We start from the raw sequence: 19,478 nt of genomic DNA, 5'->3' as shown, positions 1-19,478 counted from the left end.
TTAGGTTGTGTGGGACATCCAGGGCTTTTGGACAACATCAAAATCAATTTAAGATGCTTTTAACATTTAAATTAGTATAGTTTATTACTCTCCTTTTCATAGTTGTCATTTACATTAATATTTTTCTTAAATTCATATTTTGCTTTTTAGAAATTCAGACCTTTATGAGCCTTTTTTCAGAGGGGGAGGGCGGGGGGGAGGGTATGGACCCTACGTAGAGGATTTTGTTATTCATTTCTCTCAATTATGTAGCACAATAGATAGTATTTATTATGAGATAGAGAGGAATTTAAATATTGTAACTAATTATAAGTGAGCATTCACTCACAACTTATGTAGGAAAATACTACAAAGGCAATTTCAGAGCTCTTCCCTTTATAGAAAAGGATTTGCATCAAGGGGTAAACATATCCAAGCAATCTAGAAAATCCTAGTGGCTTTAAAAATTCTTGAATAATACTTGTTGGAAAGTGTGCTGTTCCTATATTGTTTAGTCATGCTGTGAGTTTGTTATAAAGAAGTGGCAGTTCAAGTAGAAATCGGTTTCTGTGAATGAAAACTGTTCATAAAATTGGCTTGGACAGAAAAAAAAGGATGTTAACATGGAAGGAAAAAGCTATTGATTATGGGAAGATGCTTCATCACACAACCTTTGCATTTGTAGGTGTTAAACACAATGCCTTTTGCCACCCTTGAAATGTTAAAAGCAACAATGTTTCTTTGTCCCTCTCTACTTGTGAAAGATGGATTGCAATTATCTTTCAGTCATTCTGAACTGTGATCTGAGGTTTGCTGTAAGGCTTATGAATAGAATAGCCTGTAGATTATTATTATTATTATTGATAAATACAGAAATTAAAAAAAACATTTTAAGAAGCTAGTCTTAGGAGCACCTGAAATGTTTTTGAGGACTTGGATTAAATCCAGGGACTATGTTTGAGGATTAAAAGCTCTTGCTTAACAATTTGCAAGGTTAAAAGTTTTGTGTTGGTGCACCATCCTAAAAGCATGAAGTTTTATGTAGAGTTCATCTGTAAATAAAAAGCCTTAGAATCAGCTGTCACTGGCTTGCATTGACAGCAGTCCATAGGTTGCTTCCAAGAGCAAATTGTAAATTGTAAAATGACTGCTCTGGTTCTCGACATAGGTTTTAGGAAATGAAAAGTTCATGCATCTCTCCTGTCTCTTGGTATTTTGGGGGTAGTTTATGCAATAAGAATACACCAAATGAGACTGGAAAGTGGACAGAGTGGGTGTGTGTAGGGGTTAACAGGTTTTTAGTCTGTAACAAAATTAAGTTTAGGGGAAAAAAGTCCTTCCCTCTCCAAATACAGTAATGTCCTAATAATATGCAAAGTAAATTTTGTGGAAGCTCTTATGAGAAGAAAGCAACCAGAAGTTATTTCATTGTCTGCTTTTTAACTCTCTCTGCCTCCTTGGTGTCGCCGATGCTGGAGGCCTGCCCCTCTCGTGCTGCTCCCTGGCCGAAGGGCCACTTGGCCTGGGCCAGGCCTTGATGTGGAATAAGCAGCTGAGAAATGCCCTCATGGATGTGTCCATGATGCTCGGGGCAGAAGTGACAGCAAGGCCTGGACCTGCGCCTTTCCACCAGCACAGCGGTTCTCCAGTGTACGAGTTCAGCAGACCAGAGCCAACCCTCAATATTTTTCTCAGACCATAATGCACCAAATCTTGCCCTCTGGCTTCTAATGAACAACTGTTTAATATAATTTTGTAGACCATCAAGTTACCACTAAGCATACACTGTGGGAACCACTGTGCTAGTTGACAGGGCCAGACGAAAGTTTCAAGTCCCTGTAGTCAGCCAGGTCAGCTATTAAACACGGCTGATGTTTTACACAGAGCTTGTTGGTGTGCTTTAGAATCTACACAGGATGAGCAGAAATTTGAATGTGAGGCATTTTATTGTGCCTCTTATTTGCAACTAGGCAAAATGAAATAGGAATTTGAATATGTATTGTGGAAGATACAGTGGGATAATGTCTTGAGCACTGACTGAACACTGGAGGTGCTGGTGGTAGTGGTGGTTTGAGGCTGTTCCTGAATTTGCCTTGCCACGTTCCCTCTGCTTGCCAGTATTTCTGGAAGCAGAAATGGCTGCAGGGAAACGTTGTGCTTGTCTGGTAATATGTCTCAGGAATGACAACATCAGAAATTCAAAAATCACATCAGACCTGATCACAAGTTATTATGGTTCAAAAGTTGAGTAATAGCAAAGTTTCTCTTTGCTTACTTTCTGGTTTGTGAGCTTTTAAGATGTTCTCACAGTGTTGTCTCTAGTGTGTCAAATTGTCTGTAGAGTTTAAACCAAGTTAAAAAAATAAATATATATGTGCAACTATAGGGGTTAGATCATTTTCCTTCTTTATATAACTGCCAAGGTTCTCCTCTCCAAATTGATTCTTTCATCAGGACTTACCTTAGAGAAACACTGGCAGACTTGGAATCATACAAGTTGGTAACTCCGTTGTGTGTGCTGATTCTCATTATGAATCTCTCTTGCTGTCTGAGTAAGAGCACTCCACAAGTCGTATTATCTTGGCCACGTGTTTTTTTTTTTTTATATACTTCCTCATTTGATTACTTTGGCACTTAAAAGCAGTGATTTCACTAGACTATTAACATGCAAAAAGAATATACATAGATGCATAGTGAACATACATATGTTTCATTCGTATCTATTAAATATGCATGCAGTAGTGTATATGTGTATACATGTATGTATTTGTATGTGTGTATTTATATAAACACATATAGAAGTGGAAAATCCAGTGCTACCTAAATGTGGGACATGGATTTTTAATGAGGGTACACAATTTGAACTAGAGCAGCGGTGTGGTTTGGAGAGGGCAGGGATCAAAAGGACCCTATGTGAGGAGTAGTGGAATGATGCATAGGGCACGCGCATCACTTGGAGAGCCAGGCAGAAATATGCAAGTATGGATTGGTAATACGTGTAAACGTAACTGGGGTGTAAAGGAACAACTGTAACTGGAGAGCTCTTTTCTTTTCCAGAAGAGTAGTAAGTGGAAATGACGATGGTAAATCTACCAAAAGAGCTATGGAGATTAGTTAGAGAAAGCTCTCAGTTTATCTTTGATGCTGTAAGATTACATAAAGCAAAAACTGCAAAGATCAAGGAAGTGGATAAAGTACAGTTCTTGGCACATGAATCAACTTAAAATAATACAGGAAAATTACACCAGCAGCCCCCGGGTAACAGCTGGGTGTTTGAGCCGAGGTAGGCAGACACCGCTTCAGGCAGCGTAGTAATGTGCACGTGCTGTGTGGATTTTGTAGGCAGACGTGTGGTATGGTGGTGAAAAGTGAGTGTCAGTGCTTTGAGTTCTTTTAAACAACGTGACAGGGTCGACAGTTTCACCGTTCCTGTCGCGAATAGGCGCTGCTGGTGATGTTTCTGAACCGATTTAAAATGTGAAGGAGGTCATGGAGAACTCGGAAAGACCGTGTTTTGTGCCTAATTACGGACATGTTCTCCAAAGTGTCCTTGCCCTGGGGTGTGCCAGGCAATCACCACATGGCTGGGGCATGCAAGCCGGCTGCAACTACACACAGGGGGCTACCGGACCCCTTCCCTCCCATCAACTGGCATCGGGCACGCGCTCTGTGGAGCACCTCCAAAAACCTCCCCCGAGCTCCCCAGGCACCCCAGCTCGGCGGGCAGCCTGGTCGGTGCCAGCCATGCAGCTTGGGCTGGTCTGGGCCTTTCGGGGCCCGTCCCTTAGCAGGTGGGCCTGGGGCTTGGGGCCGGGCGCGGCCTGCAGAGGGCTCTGTGAGACCGCCTTTGGGGCGGCGTGAGGGGGAGGGAGAGGCGGTGCGGCTGCCAGCGGTCTGGTCGCAGTCTGGTAAACAGACTAGGAATTGTGGGCTAAGTCCTTTTCCTCAGGCTTTGCACCAAGCCCGAGATCAGATGACTCAGTCCGGACTCATTATTTTAATAGCCTACAGCTAGTTCACATAGCAGCGGGAGTCCACAAAAAAGGCATTTAATTGTTGAAACTCAAACTGGTACATTGTAACTGCAGATTATAGTATTCGGATTTAAGTGATTCAAGTAATTTATAAAGCTTTTGCACAAGCAAACTGAAAGTTAAAATGCTGATATTGTAATAAAAAGTAAATAAAACATACTTTTGTACATTAAGACCCAATTAAAGAGCATGATTTCATTTAACAAACTTAAAACAGGCAGGTGATATTTGCCAACATTACTACAGCTGTGTTTTACATTAGGAAATTAATTAAAATAGTAATTTATACTTTTTTCCACTTACAAGTATTAGGCCTTTCTGTATTACACCATATATTTTCTCTTCAATCCTTGTGTTACGGTGCATTTGTAATCTTACTTAGCGGGCAGCAGCATCTCAACGTTGTTTTGTTTTTTTTTTTCCCCTTACCTAATGAAAACCCGGCTTTCTGCAATAACGCCAGTGAAGCAGATCAAACAGGGCTGAAGGAACTTCCCTGCTGTCTGCCTGAGAGGCAGCGCATTGTTAGTTATTCAGATGTCAGGCCTTTCTTCCGCATCCTAGCAGGGTTTCGCTGCTTTCAGCAGATCACTCCGAGCTGGAGGTGGGAGGGTGGCTGCCAGCGAGGGAAGCAATGGAAATGGTTTCTGTGAGACCGAGCGAAACCAGGGAGTTTATTGCTTTCGTATACGTGCCTGGTTCTGGTACGATAGCACACCCCGAGACTTAATGGGACAAATGGGACACCAAAGTTTCAAAATGCAAATCTCCTTTTGTACCTAACAGCTGAATAATGGGACCTCGGGAGTTATTCTTGATTCTTAGGTACTTTTTTTTTTTTTTTCCTAATACAGTGATTACATAATGAACTGTTAACTTTGTCAGTCATTCGTTCCTCCAGGCAAATCAGCTTGAAGTGTAGAAAGGTACATTTTAAAAATAGCATGTAATTACAGAAATAAGAGTTCGTTCCTTTTTGCGTGAAAGAGCAAAAACCATGAATGATGGTTATCTTCTTCCTACTCTGCTTTCCCTTGTCTACCTTCACCTTGAAGTTTCTTTTAGGAGGAATCTTTGACATCAGCTATTTTACAGATGTGTGACTAATTGCTGCAGAGTCTGAAACACTGGGACTGTTCAGTTTGCCATTTCAGTGAGCTTGAGTTGTTAGCAAGTTGCTATCGTCCTTCCAAACAACTCACGATGCCTGAAAATTTGGTTTATTAAGACCAGACATTTCACATTCCTAATGTTAAGATTGCTGCAATTTTCCATTATAAGCTTCACCCCACCCAGTCCTCTGAATACAGATTTATAAATCAGTTTTTAAAAATATTTTTCCATCTAAATCTTCACTTATGTTTTAAGCTTGGGACAGCATCTTTTGAGCTGAATGATGTTTCTTAATGGGAGAATCGTATTTTGTATCAGTGTCCTCCCAGATAGATGCAGTGTTTGTTTAAAAATGAAATTAAACAGTGACTGCAGAAGAAGAAATTGGGGGGGGTCTTTGTATTTAAAAGACAATCAGCAACTATAGGTCTTAAGAGTTTGTTTATTATGCAGGTTATTATTACCAGAGCTGCTTTTTGTCATATTTCAGTGAATAGGTATCTTGGATTTCTTACTGTAGTGATGTTGCTGACGGAGCCACTGTAGGCAGTATGTGATACATTTCTGAAAGACTGAAAAATGTGTTGGTTAGTGCGTTTGACTAATACCGTATAAATTATTGAAGACTGGCTTATTTATGCAAATGATATTAGACATCCTTATAGCTAATAAGCAATGATTTGTGGTAGGATCTATTTTTGACGTCTTCCTTGATGAATCTGTCTTTGGGTGTTGACTTGAATTCTCAGAAGAACTTGGTATGAAATGACACAAGAATACCGTGACATAAATGGAACATTACAGGAATAAAATACTTGACATTTCAGCTCCCTGCTTCTTAAAGTTAAAAGTCCTTGAGGCATCAATAAAACCAAACTAAGTCCAACAGTAAAAGTGGATGTCACGAATACACAGATCTATTTCTCTGTAGGGCTGACTGCAAGAACTTGTTTTTACATAAATAGTTACAATAAACTCTTCAAGAAGGAAAGAGGGTGGACCAGTAATGGAAAAAAATACGGTATTCTAGGTTAAGCACATCTGAAAGTAAAATGTCCTACTGGAACTAGGCAATTCGACAGTACTCGAGCCTGTGCAGTGAGCCAGAGCAGGGCTGGTACACTACTTAAGTCTCACATAAGAACTATTTTCAGATTTGAGTCAAACTTAGGAGATACAGACCCATTATTTTTTATTCTTTGAGCAGCCTAATTTCACTTTCTCCAAAGAGACTGGGCATTAAAGATTAGAATTTCTACAAATGAAATAAAAAATAAAAAATAACTCCCCTGCACTTTCTTCCCATTAACATAAATGTTAAATTTTTATTCTGCCTTCAAGAATTTTGCATTTAGTTCATGTTAAAGCACAGAGTAGCCTAACAAGTCAAAAAAAAATAAAAAATAAGAATCTTTAAAATATTTAAATTAAATAAGTGATATGTGAAGTTAGAGTATTACTGAAAAGATAACCATCAGTAGTCTTTCACGTGAGATCATCTTTAGTCATTATAGTAACTTCCTGCCAAGAAAATTAATTTGTTCTTTTTGTATATGTGATGCAAATTTAAAAAGTGACAGTGTGCATTTTTAAAGTGGTATTTTAAAAAATACTTTAATATATGTCTCATTGGAAAAACTCTTATTACTAAAACTTTGTATTTCACATTACTGATATCTACTAGAGTTCTCATTTTGATTTCTGTAATATTTTATGGCTATAACATCACATTTTTCTTGTATATTAGCTAGGATATAAACTGAAATGTAAGGATTCGTGAAGTTATATTTAACAATTAATTAAGCACTAATCCATAGAGTATCTGTTGTTAGAAGCGGGCAATGACTGGTTTGTTCATTGATGACCATAAGCAAAGCCACGGCTGACGGAGTGCCCTAACAAGCCAGTCAGTAAATGCAGGGAGGATGTTTTATGAAATGACAACTGCTACATTACACTAAAGGCAGGGGCTTGCTGCAGCCGTTTGAAAACCCAGCCCAAATGTGAGAAACCCTGCAAGTGTTTCACGCCATCCAAATGTTTCTTTTTTGCCAACAGCAAAATTTTGGAATTAGTGTGATAACTAATAACTTGACATAGAGGTAGAGCACAGCATAGTATCATGCTGATAGGATATGCTTGAGAGGGTTATCACAACTTTGTAAACTCTTATTTATTTGTAAAAGAGGTGACAGTATCATGACAAATGATGGTTGCCTTCCTGCATCTCACTCTATGGAAATTACAGGAATCTGAAGTTGCAGATAAGTTATAGCTCCTTTCTGTAACTCGCTCTTTCACTTCAAAATAGAGTGGAGAAAGAGTGGCAGAGAAAGGAAGAGATAGAAATATGTTTCTAATGTTTGGGAAGTTTGGGAAGCTTTCTTAAGTTGATTTCCGTGAGCTCTGTTGTTTCTTTTTGTTTGTTTGTTTTTTAAGCATAGAAATATTATTTGTTTATTTTAACAAAAACAGAAAGCCCTTGTGGGCTCTTGTCTTCTTCTAGTCCCCATCATCAGTCCACAGCGTAAGTAATGAATTTTCATTATGAATGAAATATCTGAAAAAAGACTTCATCTTTCCTTGTTACATTATTGTTCTAAAGTTTTCTGTGCAGTGCAGAATTTTTCTGTCAATGTAATTATAAACAAACAAATTGGATATAGTCCTGGATTTTGCATTTTCTGCATGACCTACACAAATTGAAGGAAGAAAAGGTCAAAATACCATTTTTGCTATAAATAAATAATATCCTTTTTTGGAAGGTTCAGAACAAAACATTTATTTCTAAGTAAACAGCTGCTTTTATGGTGGGGAAATGTACAACACTGATTTTTTGTTACTATTTTTTTCATTAATTACTTTGGTGCCCTGTGAAAAGTTGATACAGTACGATAAATATAAGTGTCCTACAAACAGAATGGAGGAAAAAAAAGCAGAAAAAAAAGTAACCAAAACAGAAAATATTAATGTAGAAAAATGGGACGGTAGGGCTTATGTCCAGTTAATTATTTACATTAACCTAAATATGATATGTAACTCACACTGAAGTTTGTCTGTTTATTCATGAGAGAGACACTAAATTCCTTTTCTGTAATTTTAACCCTGCTTGTATTGACCAACAGCAAATAAACACACGTTTTACTCTAGGCAAGTATACGGTTTGGGATGATTAAGTAATTGCTGCTTTATTTTCATTCATTTGGAGTGATAATAGATTATTTGGCATGTCACCGTCCATTAGCTCCACTCACATATGTTTAAATGTGAAATTACTCAATCTTCTGAATCAATTTTCCATGCTAGAAGCACAAAACATGTACTTGGTGGGTATTTTATTGTATCTTTTAAGAACGTGTGTGACGAGCAGACAAATAAATTAAATGCACTGAACTCTTGCTCATATTGAACAGATTTCCCCAGGTTGCACCCTGAGTCTAGTGACAGCAATTTGAATAAGACTGCATGTTGTATTGTAGTCTTATCAGTGCTGCAGCAAAAAGGCAATGCAAAGTCTGTTTTTCACCTTTTTCTGTTACGTGTGCATTCTCATAATCTGTAATACAGCTGCTGAAGATGCACATATTCAGAATACTGTTGTGTATTACATTATTATCACCACAAAACTAGATATAATATTAACATCTTGAGAAAATAGTCTGAATAATGGAAATGAAAGACTTGTACCAGCACTAAATTATTCCTAGGACTAATAATAAAACGAAATCTGATTCTGGCCTGTCTATCTAAGATAGCCATCAGTTTGTCAGAAATACTACTTATTTAGGACATAGGGAAGGCTTTTAACAGATCGGTCTGACTAAGACTAGTAAGACTGAGAATGAACACTGAATTCCGTTGTAAGACCTGATCTCATGAATGTGCCATGCTGAAGCCCAACACAGATGCCTTGTATTTCTATACTGCATCTTGGGCTGGAAGAGTTCTTTTCCTGAAACTTAGAAAAGGCCTGTAATGAGTTGTTTGGTCTGTTTAGGGTGTGTTATGAAATACACGTTTTAGGGAATAATTAAGAGGGACTTATTATTTTGTGTTTTTTCTTCCCCGTTTTTGGATGTTTTTCTGAAATCAGAAAAAAAGCTAACGGGAGTTTCATATAAATCACACATTTTAGCACTACACGGATACTGGCGGAGGAATGTGTGTGATTATGCACACGTCTTTATTGGGCTTTGTCACACTGACACTTCTTTTTAGGGTTTTGCTAAGACTGTGATGGAAGATGTCTAAAGAAAAAAAACGGTTGATAGCTTCTGTGAAGCAACAGAGGTTTTTTTCCAGAGTGTTTTTGCAGAATACTTCTATTTCCCCCAAACTACAAAGAAAGGTATGTGAAAGTGCTCAGGAGGTTCTTCAAATAATTTGAGTAATGGTATGAAACTTGCTTATATATTTCTTTCCTCATTATCACGTAAATAGTGTGCAAGGCATTACTGAGGACATGAATTGTCTCTGCTTTGGCCCAGTTTCATGAAGTTCAGCTGAGAAAAGCCTTTCATCCTTCCCAGGAGACAAGGCAGCCTACTGCTGAGCTCCAACAGTTTAGGTTTCACCAGGTCTCTACTTAACCCAATAATGGTTCAACTTAACAATTGTCTCCTCTTCCCAGCGTAAGCTGAACCGAACCTTGCTGGTTTCTTTTTGCTTGTAGAGGCAGCAAAGGGTGTGGGGGATAGACAGTTCCTGGCTAAGAGGTTGCAGGGTCCGCAGAGCCCCACACTGCTGAAATAGGGTCCCCCCATGAGAAATGGACCCTCCTAACCCCCTCCTCAATGTAGAGGTCTACTGAAGTTTTAACATACTGTACTACTAGAGGGGCTGCCCACTAGCATTTTTTAAATTCCTAAACACTACTAATGTGGGGAGGAATGCTAGGAGCTAAACTTAGCATCACCACCTCCTCCTTTCTCTTGGTACAGCAGTCACAAAGAACTGCATGAACATCTGGGGACAAAAGTGGAAAAAGATTGAGGGGAAAAGTAAATACATAACCAGTACTTTGTTCTGGTAGGTGTAAAACCTAGCAGGAGAATCAATATGTGGCCTTCAGTATGTAGTTAAGCTAATGTGTGGCCCATCTGTCAAGTAAATTTGACCGCTTCTGACCTAAACATAATACAACCAGAAGGTAGCACAAATCTGCTATGAAGCACCTTGGATTTTTTCTCCTCTTTCTAGTCAATCTTGAAGTTGACCAACTGTTGGGTTAAGGAGCAGCCTGCTGAAATATGAGTGGTAGAAGCTCAGCAGTTTGGTTTCTCATGTTCTGGGAAAGGTGAGGAGCTTTCCAGTTTTCCATTGCAGGTTAACAAAATTAGGCAAACATGAAGATGAGCTGAATGTCAGTATCAGCGTTTTTCCATAATTATCTGTGTGATAATGAGAAGAAGGGTCAGAACTAATTCTGTTCTACTACCTTTTCCCATTACGGTCTAGTACAACATGTCATTGGCGAGGCACGGGACAAGATATATGTATTACTGTCAAGTAGCACTGTTATTAATATTTTTTTTAAGCTTGGGTGCAAACACAGTGCTATGGAGAAGTCCTGGGCGTGAGCATCTCCGAGGTGTAATCTGCTTGTTCTGCAAGCTCAGAATATTCCCCCTCCCCTCTCTTGTATGGACGTGCAGGAGTTGGAAAATGATAATTTGTGATTGTGTCGTCTTGAACTGTTGGTATGTGTTTTAGAGACTAGATCATGAAGAATCCAAGTTTAGCAAATTAATATTCAGTTGCACAAAGTAGCTGTAATGCACCATTCTCACTGTCGATATAAATGTCTGCGGACATAGATCTGGCCAAAGAGGGCTAGCTTCCCACATCGACAAGCTGCAAGAGTGAGGAAGAGGAGGGGAAAGAGCACCTTTTGCCCTAATGACCGTTAGTAAGAAGATAGATTCCGTAGGGCAACCTGTTTTTATGACTGCCCTTACCCTCAGTCTGGGCGTATGAGTACAGAACGCTTCAACTATCTCAGAATTGAGCACAGTAAGAGTTTTATGATAAACTAACCCCGGCGTCATGGTGTGAGTCACACTGGGGCATGATCCTGAAACAGTCCGTGCTAGTATATTTAGATGGCTCACGGAAATTTCTGGGAGCGTGCTTCTGCCCACTTTCAATTGCAAAGCTGGTTTTGGCAGATGGGGCTGGGAGGGAGGAATACTCGCAAACATTGCAAAGGTTTGATTTTAAAAGACCGTTCTAATTTGAATGTCACCTCTGCTTTTTTGTGACTTCTTTGTTATTGTTGTTAACAACAGTTAATGCTGTTTGTATCACATTGCCACCTATATGGAAGGTTGTGCAATACTTTCCATTATAAGACTGTTTCAGTTGCTTATTATGTTGCCAGCATTCAGCTGTTTGGGCTGAATTTTTCCATGCTGGGTGTCTCCTTCAGGCAGAATTTGTTGGGAAAGTTTCAATAAAAATACTTGAACCATTCCAGGGAATGAGAGGAGGGGGAAATACTATATTTTGCTCATATTTATTAAAGTTTGCTGCAAGCACTTGGTTCGGAAATCATTGCACTTACGTGTTTTGGAGCAGGGATTTGAATTGTTAGGAAGGTGAAAGGGAGAGGAAAGAAAAAGTGGGCTAGAAGAGGTTTCTTTCTAAGGAATAGGCTCCTTCCTGATGTTGTGAACCATCTGCAAGGAAGCACACAAACCCCACGCTTGTCAAAACAGGATCAGTGAATGGCAGGGAACTGAATGATTATTCTCCCCGTTCCGCTGCACCTATGTGGTATGTTGCACTTGGAGAGAGAGAATTACGAGGTGCAAACAACAATCCTCTGCAATAGGGAACATGGCTGTAAGATCTGGAGGGCAAGGTTATGGAGCTGGGAATAAGGCTTGAGAAGAGCAGAGGGAGACTTGCTCAGCAAAAAGATAGCGAGAGAGACTATTAAGCAAGGAGGTGAGATATGACCTAAGTGCTCTTATTGGCAGCCTTTTTTAGTTACAGTTCATTGTCTGTTTCCCATACATTTTGGTGCATTTAAATGAGGCAGGGAAAATTTTATGCAGTTGTGTAATTTAGAGACCGATATTCAACCTTAAATCCAATATGTTTCATTTCTGTGCACTTGATGTTGCAACCATAATGTACCTTCAACATGAAAATTAAAGCTTTAGTCGGAAATGTCATTCTATACCCATCATTAAAATGCTTATATTGTAGGCTTTGAAGAACACCACCATCATTAAGCATGAGTACAATATTGCGTTTCAATTAAAATGTTATATTTTAATCCATTTAGACAAGCGTTCATTTCAAAAGCTTAGCACTGCCAGTGCTTCAGCAAACACATGTAAGGGACGATTTGGATCTGAAAAAGTTAATTTTGTACTTCACATATCAGGAACTGAACTTCTCACCAGACTCTGCCTTCCGTTTCTCTCAGGTTCACAGTGTAGACAACAAATGACGTTTTGGAACGTACACAACGTGCTCAGCCCAAATGGGAGTGAGTTAAGAGGACAGGGAGAAGTTTCAGCTATAACTTCAAATTTTCCTGATTTTTATGGACTTCAACCAGACTGGTTATACCTCAATATTATTTTAACATTGTTATTTGTGGCTGAGTTTATTAAATAACGGCGTTCATGCCGGTGCTTTTAACATCTCACACTTGAGGTTATCATCCAAGTTTTCAAGGATTTATAATGTTGCCATAACATTTTCATGAGGAATAAGACTGCCCATCCAGAAGCAAGCACACATCGTACTACAAATTCCAAAACCAGTGAATTAGATGTTTCCTGGTTAGAGGAAAGCAAATGTGTACTGAATGGCCATTTTATTGAGATCCTTTTTTTTTTTCTTTAATGAAATTTAGAGTTCTCTTTGGGGACTGTTTTGCCAATATCTGCACCCTTGTTGAGAGAAGAAAAATATAAAATTGAACTGTTACTATGGATATCTGCTTTTTAAATATTAACTTCATAAAACTGCCATAGCTGGGTTTGACATGATGCATTGTCTCTTTTCAAAGAAGATAAGCCGTCATGTCATATACCTGTTTATTAATGTCTGCAGATTGTGTGTTGATGCTCCATATCATGGCAAAGATCCACTTATTAATGCCTTCATGGTATGGATGGACAGGATACAGCTTTATTGCTCTACGGATACTTAAATTTTTATGCCCTAGAGTTTTGCGGCTGTGTTAAAGTACCTAAGTCTCTTTTTCAAAAGAGCAATTTCTGGAGATCTGGGCCAATTTTTTCTTTCATATTTGGCACGCATATGTAAAAGCCCAATTTCTTCCTTCCTCCCCTCCCTTTCCCTGTGCACCCCTTACTGTTCCTTCCCCAAGAGCTGTTTTTTCTTAGTGATCTCTCCATAAATGCTATCAGGTCTGGACTCGTGGCCAGCAGAGTCTACACAGCTTCCACTCACAGTCCGGGGGTTGTGAGCAGTCGCAAAATGCGGGGTTTCCATGGAGCCTAAATGAATATAGGGATTCAGGTTAATTTAAACTCTTGCTTGAGGTCCAGAGAAGGAACCAGACCGTCTTGTAGCACCATGTTGCAGATTCTGTGCCTGTGAGCCCCAGGTTGACCTAATGACAATGCTGACAATGCTGGTTCTTATTTGTGCATCGCAGCTTTTTGTCATTTCATGTGCAGTCGTTGCAGTACTGCGGCCTGCAGAGTCTGGGGGCTGCTCCTGCAAACGATAGCTGGATTTAACCGTGACTGGCGTGGCAGGATTCCCTCTGCCTCCCTTCCCTCGGGCCTGCTGCTAACTGTACATCTCCTCCTCCTGTGTTGGATTCGGGACGTTGATCAGGGCTTGCTTCCACGTCTTCTCTCACAACAAGGCACGTCAAGTCACACGACAGGCCGTTTGGTTGTGGAGTAGGTCAAGTGACAAGAATTTGGTGGAGGGGTGGGTTAGGCCCTGCTAGCCACCAAGCACCTGCAGAGCTGCTCGCTCACTGAGCCCCTGCCTGACCCCCAGCCCTAGCAGGATTGGGAGAAAACAGGAGGAGCAGGAGAGAGAAAACTCCTGGCTTGAAATGAAGAGAGGGAGATGATTTACCAAGTACCGTCACAAACAAACCAGACTCACCATGGGGAATTAAACTTAATTTATTGCCAACTAGCAGAGATATTTAACTCCTGACTCAGGTATTGGTTATTAAGAAAAAAAAGGCAAGCACTAAAACATTTGGGGAGGGGGGAGCCACTTTTCCTCCCCCCTTTCCCTTCCCTTCACTTGCAGGCTCGCTTCACATTACTCCCCTCTTGTGCCTGCCTTTCTGGTTCCCATGGCACAGCTTCACTCAGACACCTCTTCTCCCGTGTTGTCACCACTGCTGGTCACACTCACTCCCTTCAGTGAGGCAACAAGTGGCGTTGGGGTCAGGATGTCGTGGTTTCTCTCTGCTGCTCCTTGTTTCACACCATTTTCCTGTGCTCTGATGTTGGATGTCCACAGGCTGCAGTGCCTTCAGGGCTGTGCTTGCTCTCCACCCAGGAGCACCTTCCGCTCCTCTGACCTTGTTATTCACTCATTCCCTGTTTCCTCTTATCTCTCTCCCTCCAGCATTTCCTACCTTTTCTTAAATGTGCTTTCACAGAGGTACCACCGCCTTTGTTCCTGGGCTCAGCTGTGTCTTGCGGTGGGTCAGTGCCGGGACTGGCTGGAATGGGCTGTGTCCAGCACAGGGTGGCCTCCAAGCTCTTCTCACAGAGGTCCCCAGAACCTCACTCTGCTACCAAAACCGTGCCACCTACACCCAGTACAGCAACTCAGCATCTTCATTATTTCCTCTGCGGATGTGTACTCTGCTGCTGTTTCCATCCCTGGGTCTGCCTCATTCTCTTAGGCTCCTCTGAGGAGAGTGTGACTATTGAAAGAAAGCCAGGTTGCCTTTACTTAGTCCAATACAAATAATTGCTGGTAATTTTTGTCATCTGTTTCCTTAGTGGATTGCAAATATGAGTTTCTGGGTGACAACTGGCTCCAAGGTGACTGCAGTATAAAGGCTGCATGCAATTCTCGCTTACCTGAATACACCCTTCACAATTTTGCCCAGGTTGCAAGAGCTCATTATTTAAATCTGGTCTCTTGGCTAAAACCTGGCTTACTCTGTCTAACTGAAGTCAGACAAACGTTTGGGTGTAACTTAAGCACAATTCGGTATCGCATACTATTGTGTATTGTATTATTTACTGACAGGCATAGTTTATACTTTAGCATGAAGTACAGAGGACTGTATAGAAAAGGTGATTTACTCCAGGCTGTCTTTTTAGGAATCCTTCAAGATGGCTCCTTGTGTAGTGGAAGTGAAAGAAAGGAAGGATTAAACTGTCACTGGAACCCTCGGTGCATGATCTCTGATTGCAGAGGTCTCATCTGGGGGATCCCCAGTTCTTTCAAGTGAGGTTTAACGCAGGTGCCGGTAGTGATGCTTTGAATGTCAGCATCGGATGTTCTGGTGTAACTGTGTGTAGGCACTTTCACTTAGAATAAAAGTGGCATTTTCCTTCCAGCTGTTCTTTTTTGGAAGGAATCAGAGTAAAAGTGGAAAAAACTATTTGTGTTCCAAGTGAGAGAGCCTACGCATAAAGTTGCACTGCTGGAATTAGGGTACTACTAGCATACACCTTGCATTGTGCTGGTGGAATTTCCTCTTAGCACCCCGCAGAGATGAACCTTGAGTTGCATTAGGCATTCAGCAGCATGTACCAAAGCTCTACACAGAGGTCTAATTTGTTTTTCAAGAGATGGGAACTCCCATTTTAGGAATTACAACTTGATTGGACATGTTTTATATCAGGCAACACTGTCTAAAACTCTTAGGAAAAAAAGATGTGATTATCCAAAGCTGGAAATGATGCACACAATGTAGTTCCTAATACCATTTTGACCTTCCTACTCAATATGTTTGCCCCTAACATTTGTCTCCACTAGTGCTACTCAATTACTTTTTAATGGAAAGATTAAGTGTAGTTAGTGTAATGTGTGCAATACTGATCTTTGGTTGCATATTTAAAAAGCTTGTGCATGATGCGAATGTCTAATATAAATTGTATCAAAATCAGAAACAAACGCCCCAGATCTTGAACTCTATGTGAATAAAGTTGATAGAGAGGTTTGTATTCTTGAAATCTCTCTGTATTGTGGAGGAACTTGTTGTGGCTGAGTTTGAAGCTCCATTTTGCTACAGAAAGCAAAATATACTTTTTTTTTCTTTACCTATAGCTTGTGTGCTGATAGTGTTTCAAGCTTCTCATCCTCATGATTGTCCTTGTTCTAGATTTATGACTGATGCAGCTCGACGTGAGCAGGAATCTTTGAAGAAAAAGATTCAGCCAAAACTCTCTTTGACTTTGTCAAGCACAGTATCCCGTGGGAATGTATCTACTCCACCTCGCCACAGCAGTGGAAGCCTTACTCCTCCAGTTACCCCTCCAATCACTCCTTCCTCTTCGTTTCGTAGTAGTACTCCTACAGGTAAGCATATACTGTGTTGTTTATCCCCACATCAGCTAGCGTTTTTTTTCTGTGTGGCTTTTGGAGAACAGTAGATGTAGTGAGGCATCGGGAAGGAGATCACCTAAAAGTAAAACAGAAAAGCTTTAGGCATTGAGAGGGCTGAATTCATAGATAAGTATTCTATAATCTGTGTGAGAAAAATTAAGTGCTGAACTCCTCCATCTTCTCTTTATTGGACGTATTAACATATTTCATCCACTGAGTAGTGGGTGATTTCCATGAATTGTTTATTAGCATCTTTTGCAGTTTTGGTTGAAATTAGTCAGCAGAATGAAAAATCATTATGGATAGACTTGTAGTAATGTTCAGTTGTAGTCTTTGTGTAGACATGACATCCTTTAAGAAACTAAGCTTTAAAAAAAATGAAAATAAAAAGCAGTATATGAAAAAAGTGATCTGTGTTTTCTTCAAAACCAAGTCTTCCTCTGGTTCTCCCAGGTATTAAAATTTCAAGGACTGAAGAAACTGGAATTTGCTTTCTGTGTTAAACCAGATCTTGTGGCCCAGGTCATTCTGGCTGACCATAGGTAGAGATCTTGTCAGGCAATGATGATACGCTCCAGGTTAAATAACTTTTTTTTTTCTTCTAAAAAGATAGACACATTTATCTATGCTATTTTGTAATAAATAGGCTCAACATATTCTTCTTACTAGGAAATAGCATGAGCATCCCTGCCTTGATAAACTGCCTTGCCATGTGTTTTGCATAAGGTAGTTAACATTTTGGTATTAATGATTAAGTGGAAAAGTTGTAGTTGAGACACTCTGTTTGGAAGTTCTGAAACGAGTCGTTTGTTCAGTATGTCCCTGGGGTATGAAAAAGGGAAACATGTTGAGTACAGTTAAATGATGAAGTCCTAATGTAATACAGGAAATTTTGGAAGTAAGAATTTGTTAATTATCTCCCATTTGGAATGAACTGATTCACTTCCTATACTACAGATTTGAAAGAATTTCTCCTTTCTTTTGCTTTGCTTTTTGTTCAGCTCTTACTGAGCAGCCTAATTTATGATGTGGTTAGGTAATACGACTTTGCACATTTATCAGTAACATTGGTTAACTATCTGATCTTTGAAATATGTTCCATCAAGCATGAAAGAAAAGAAAAGTCTACTAAAAAAAATCTATTTTTATTATTTATATATATTTTCAAACTTTTAAAGTTATTCGGAATGTTGTTTTACCTGTAGTTAGGAGAATAAGCTTGTTTTGGCCAAGTGAGTTTCTGGATTAACAGAGTCCTGCTTGCCAAGTTATAAATAATACCAGCTTCCACTTTCTGCATCCTTTGTTCCAGTTTCCCCCTTGGAGCCATATTACAAGGTTAGGATTTGGAATAGCCTGGTAGCAAAAACCACATATAAAATAGATATTCTTTCTCGTAGGTCTTTTTTTTTAATTAGCTATCAACTGAGTTATATTTCAGTAGCCTCGCCCCAGAATTTCCATTTTTTGCCATCTTTAAAGTTTTTCTGGACCTAAAATAGTCAGACTTGAGATTTTTCTGATAACTATAGATTTTTTTCCCAGTGTTGGCTTGGTGTAGGAGTTTGTTCTCAGTGACGGTTATAACGTTACATATATATATATATGCATATATATATAAACATATAACCTGCTCTAAGTGCCCCTGCTTGAGTAGGGGGGTTGGACCAGATGACCTCCAGAGGTCCCTTCCAGCCCTAACCATTCAGTGATTCTGTGATCCATAGGTCAGGTGCTCAGTCCTATCGTGACTGAGTTTCTCTCTCTCCTTCTTCCTGTGCCATGCCTGCAGAGGGAGCCCAGGAAGGCAAGCAGGCTAATTCTAGATAAGCAGTTCACATGTCTGTTGTTGGCTGGTGTGAATTTTTTTCCCTCGAGTGCAAATATATATGGCAATCTACTAGCAAGGTGATAAAACCAAGGATAGCTAGGCAAGATCCGTTTCAGGGAGACAAAGTATGTAAATCATCCTGCACTTCAGCCTCTCAGTTCCTACACAGCTTTCAAGCCCCACACTGCATCTAGTGAAGATGAAGAATATTGCTGTGTTCCTTCTGTGCAATCCTATTTGATTTGTACTCTTAGCAAATCCTGTTAACTCATCTTTGAATACAGGTAAACGTGGGTTCTGGTGAGTTCAGACTACAAAGAGGATGTTCTTCCTTAGATTGTCTGACAGCTTGTCGTCTGGGTTGATGTTAACTGGTATAATCCAAATATAATCATTGTTTTCATCCTTCAGACCTGTACTTTAGTATCCTCCGTTTAGGTTTGCTGCTTGTCTTGGCTTTGCTAGATGTGGTGGTAGTCTTGTCTTGGATGAAGCTGTCTGAATCTGTCATCTCCGTCTGTGTCCTTACAGCTAAGTCCTGCCGTTGCCTGATGCTGTCAAGCTGCTGTTGTCATTTTTCAGCAAAGCTGAATATATTTCATATAATGATCTCCCATCCACATATCAACCAGACTCGAACCCACTTTGCTTATGAAACTTGATAAGAAACAGTTCAAGGTGGCTTGGCTGCAGAGAATGTTTAAGTTTAGCAGTAAAAATCTATGCCAAAAGACTATGGGCCAAATTCGCAGACGGAGCTGAGCAGTTTCCAAGCTGACACACATACATGCTGCAAACGTTGCATGCGTATGTACAGCACCTTCTTCTGTATAAATGGGATTATTCATGTAGAAGCAGAAATATTCAGCAAAGAAGTATGCTCTTGAAGGCTCTTCCCAGGTAATGAGGTAGACACGTATTTATCTGCAAGCTCTGTATGTGTTAGTCCCCTGAAATGGCCCATTTGTGGTTTTGGTGGGAAGTAGAAATGCGGC

General features: G+C 40.0%; 1 protein-coding gene across 1 annotated transcript in view; it reads left to right on the top strand.

Annotated features, from left to right (window-relative positions):
• Nucleotides 1-19,478, top strand: part of JAZF1 (JAZF zinc finger 1) — a 188,121-nt gene that overhangs the window by 142,171 nt on the left and 26,472 nt on the right. The window contains exon 3 of the mRNA XM_040547695.1: nucleotides 16,429-16,625. Within this exon, the coding sequence (XP_040403629.1) occupies nucleotides 16,429-16,625 (197 nt within the window). The remainder of the gene's footprint in view (nucleotides 1-16,428; nucleotides 16,626-19,478) is intronic.

This window comes from Cygnus olor, chromosome 2, assembly GCF_009769625.2.
Source record: "Cygnus olor isolate bCygOlo1 chromosome 2, bCygOlo1.pri.v2, whole genome shotgun sequence".
Taxonomy (NCBI): domain Eukaryota; kingdom Metazoa; phylum Chordata; class Aves; order Anseriformes; family Anatidae; genus Cygnus; species Cygnus olor.
This window is presented reverse-complemented; position numbering and strand designations above follow the sequence as displayed.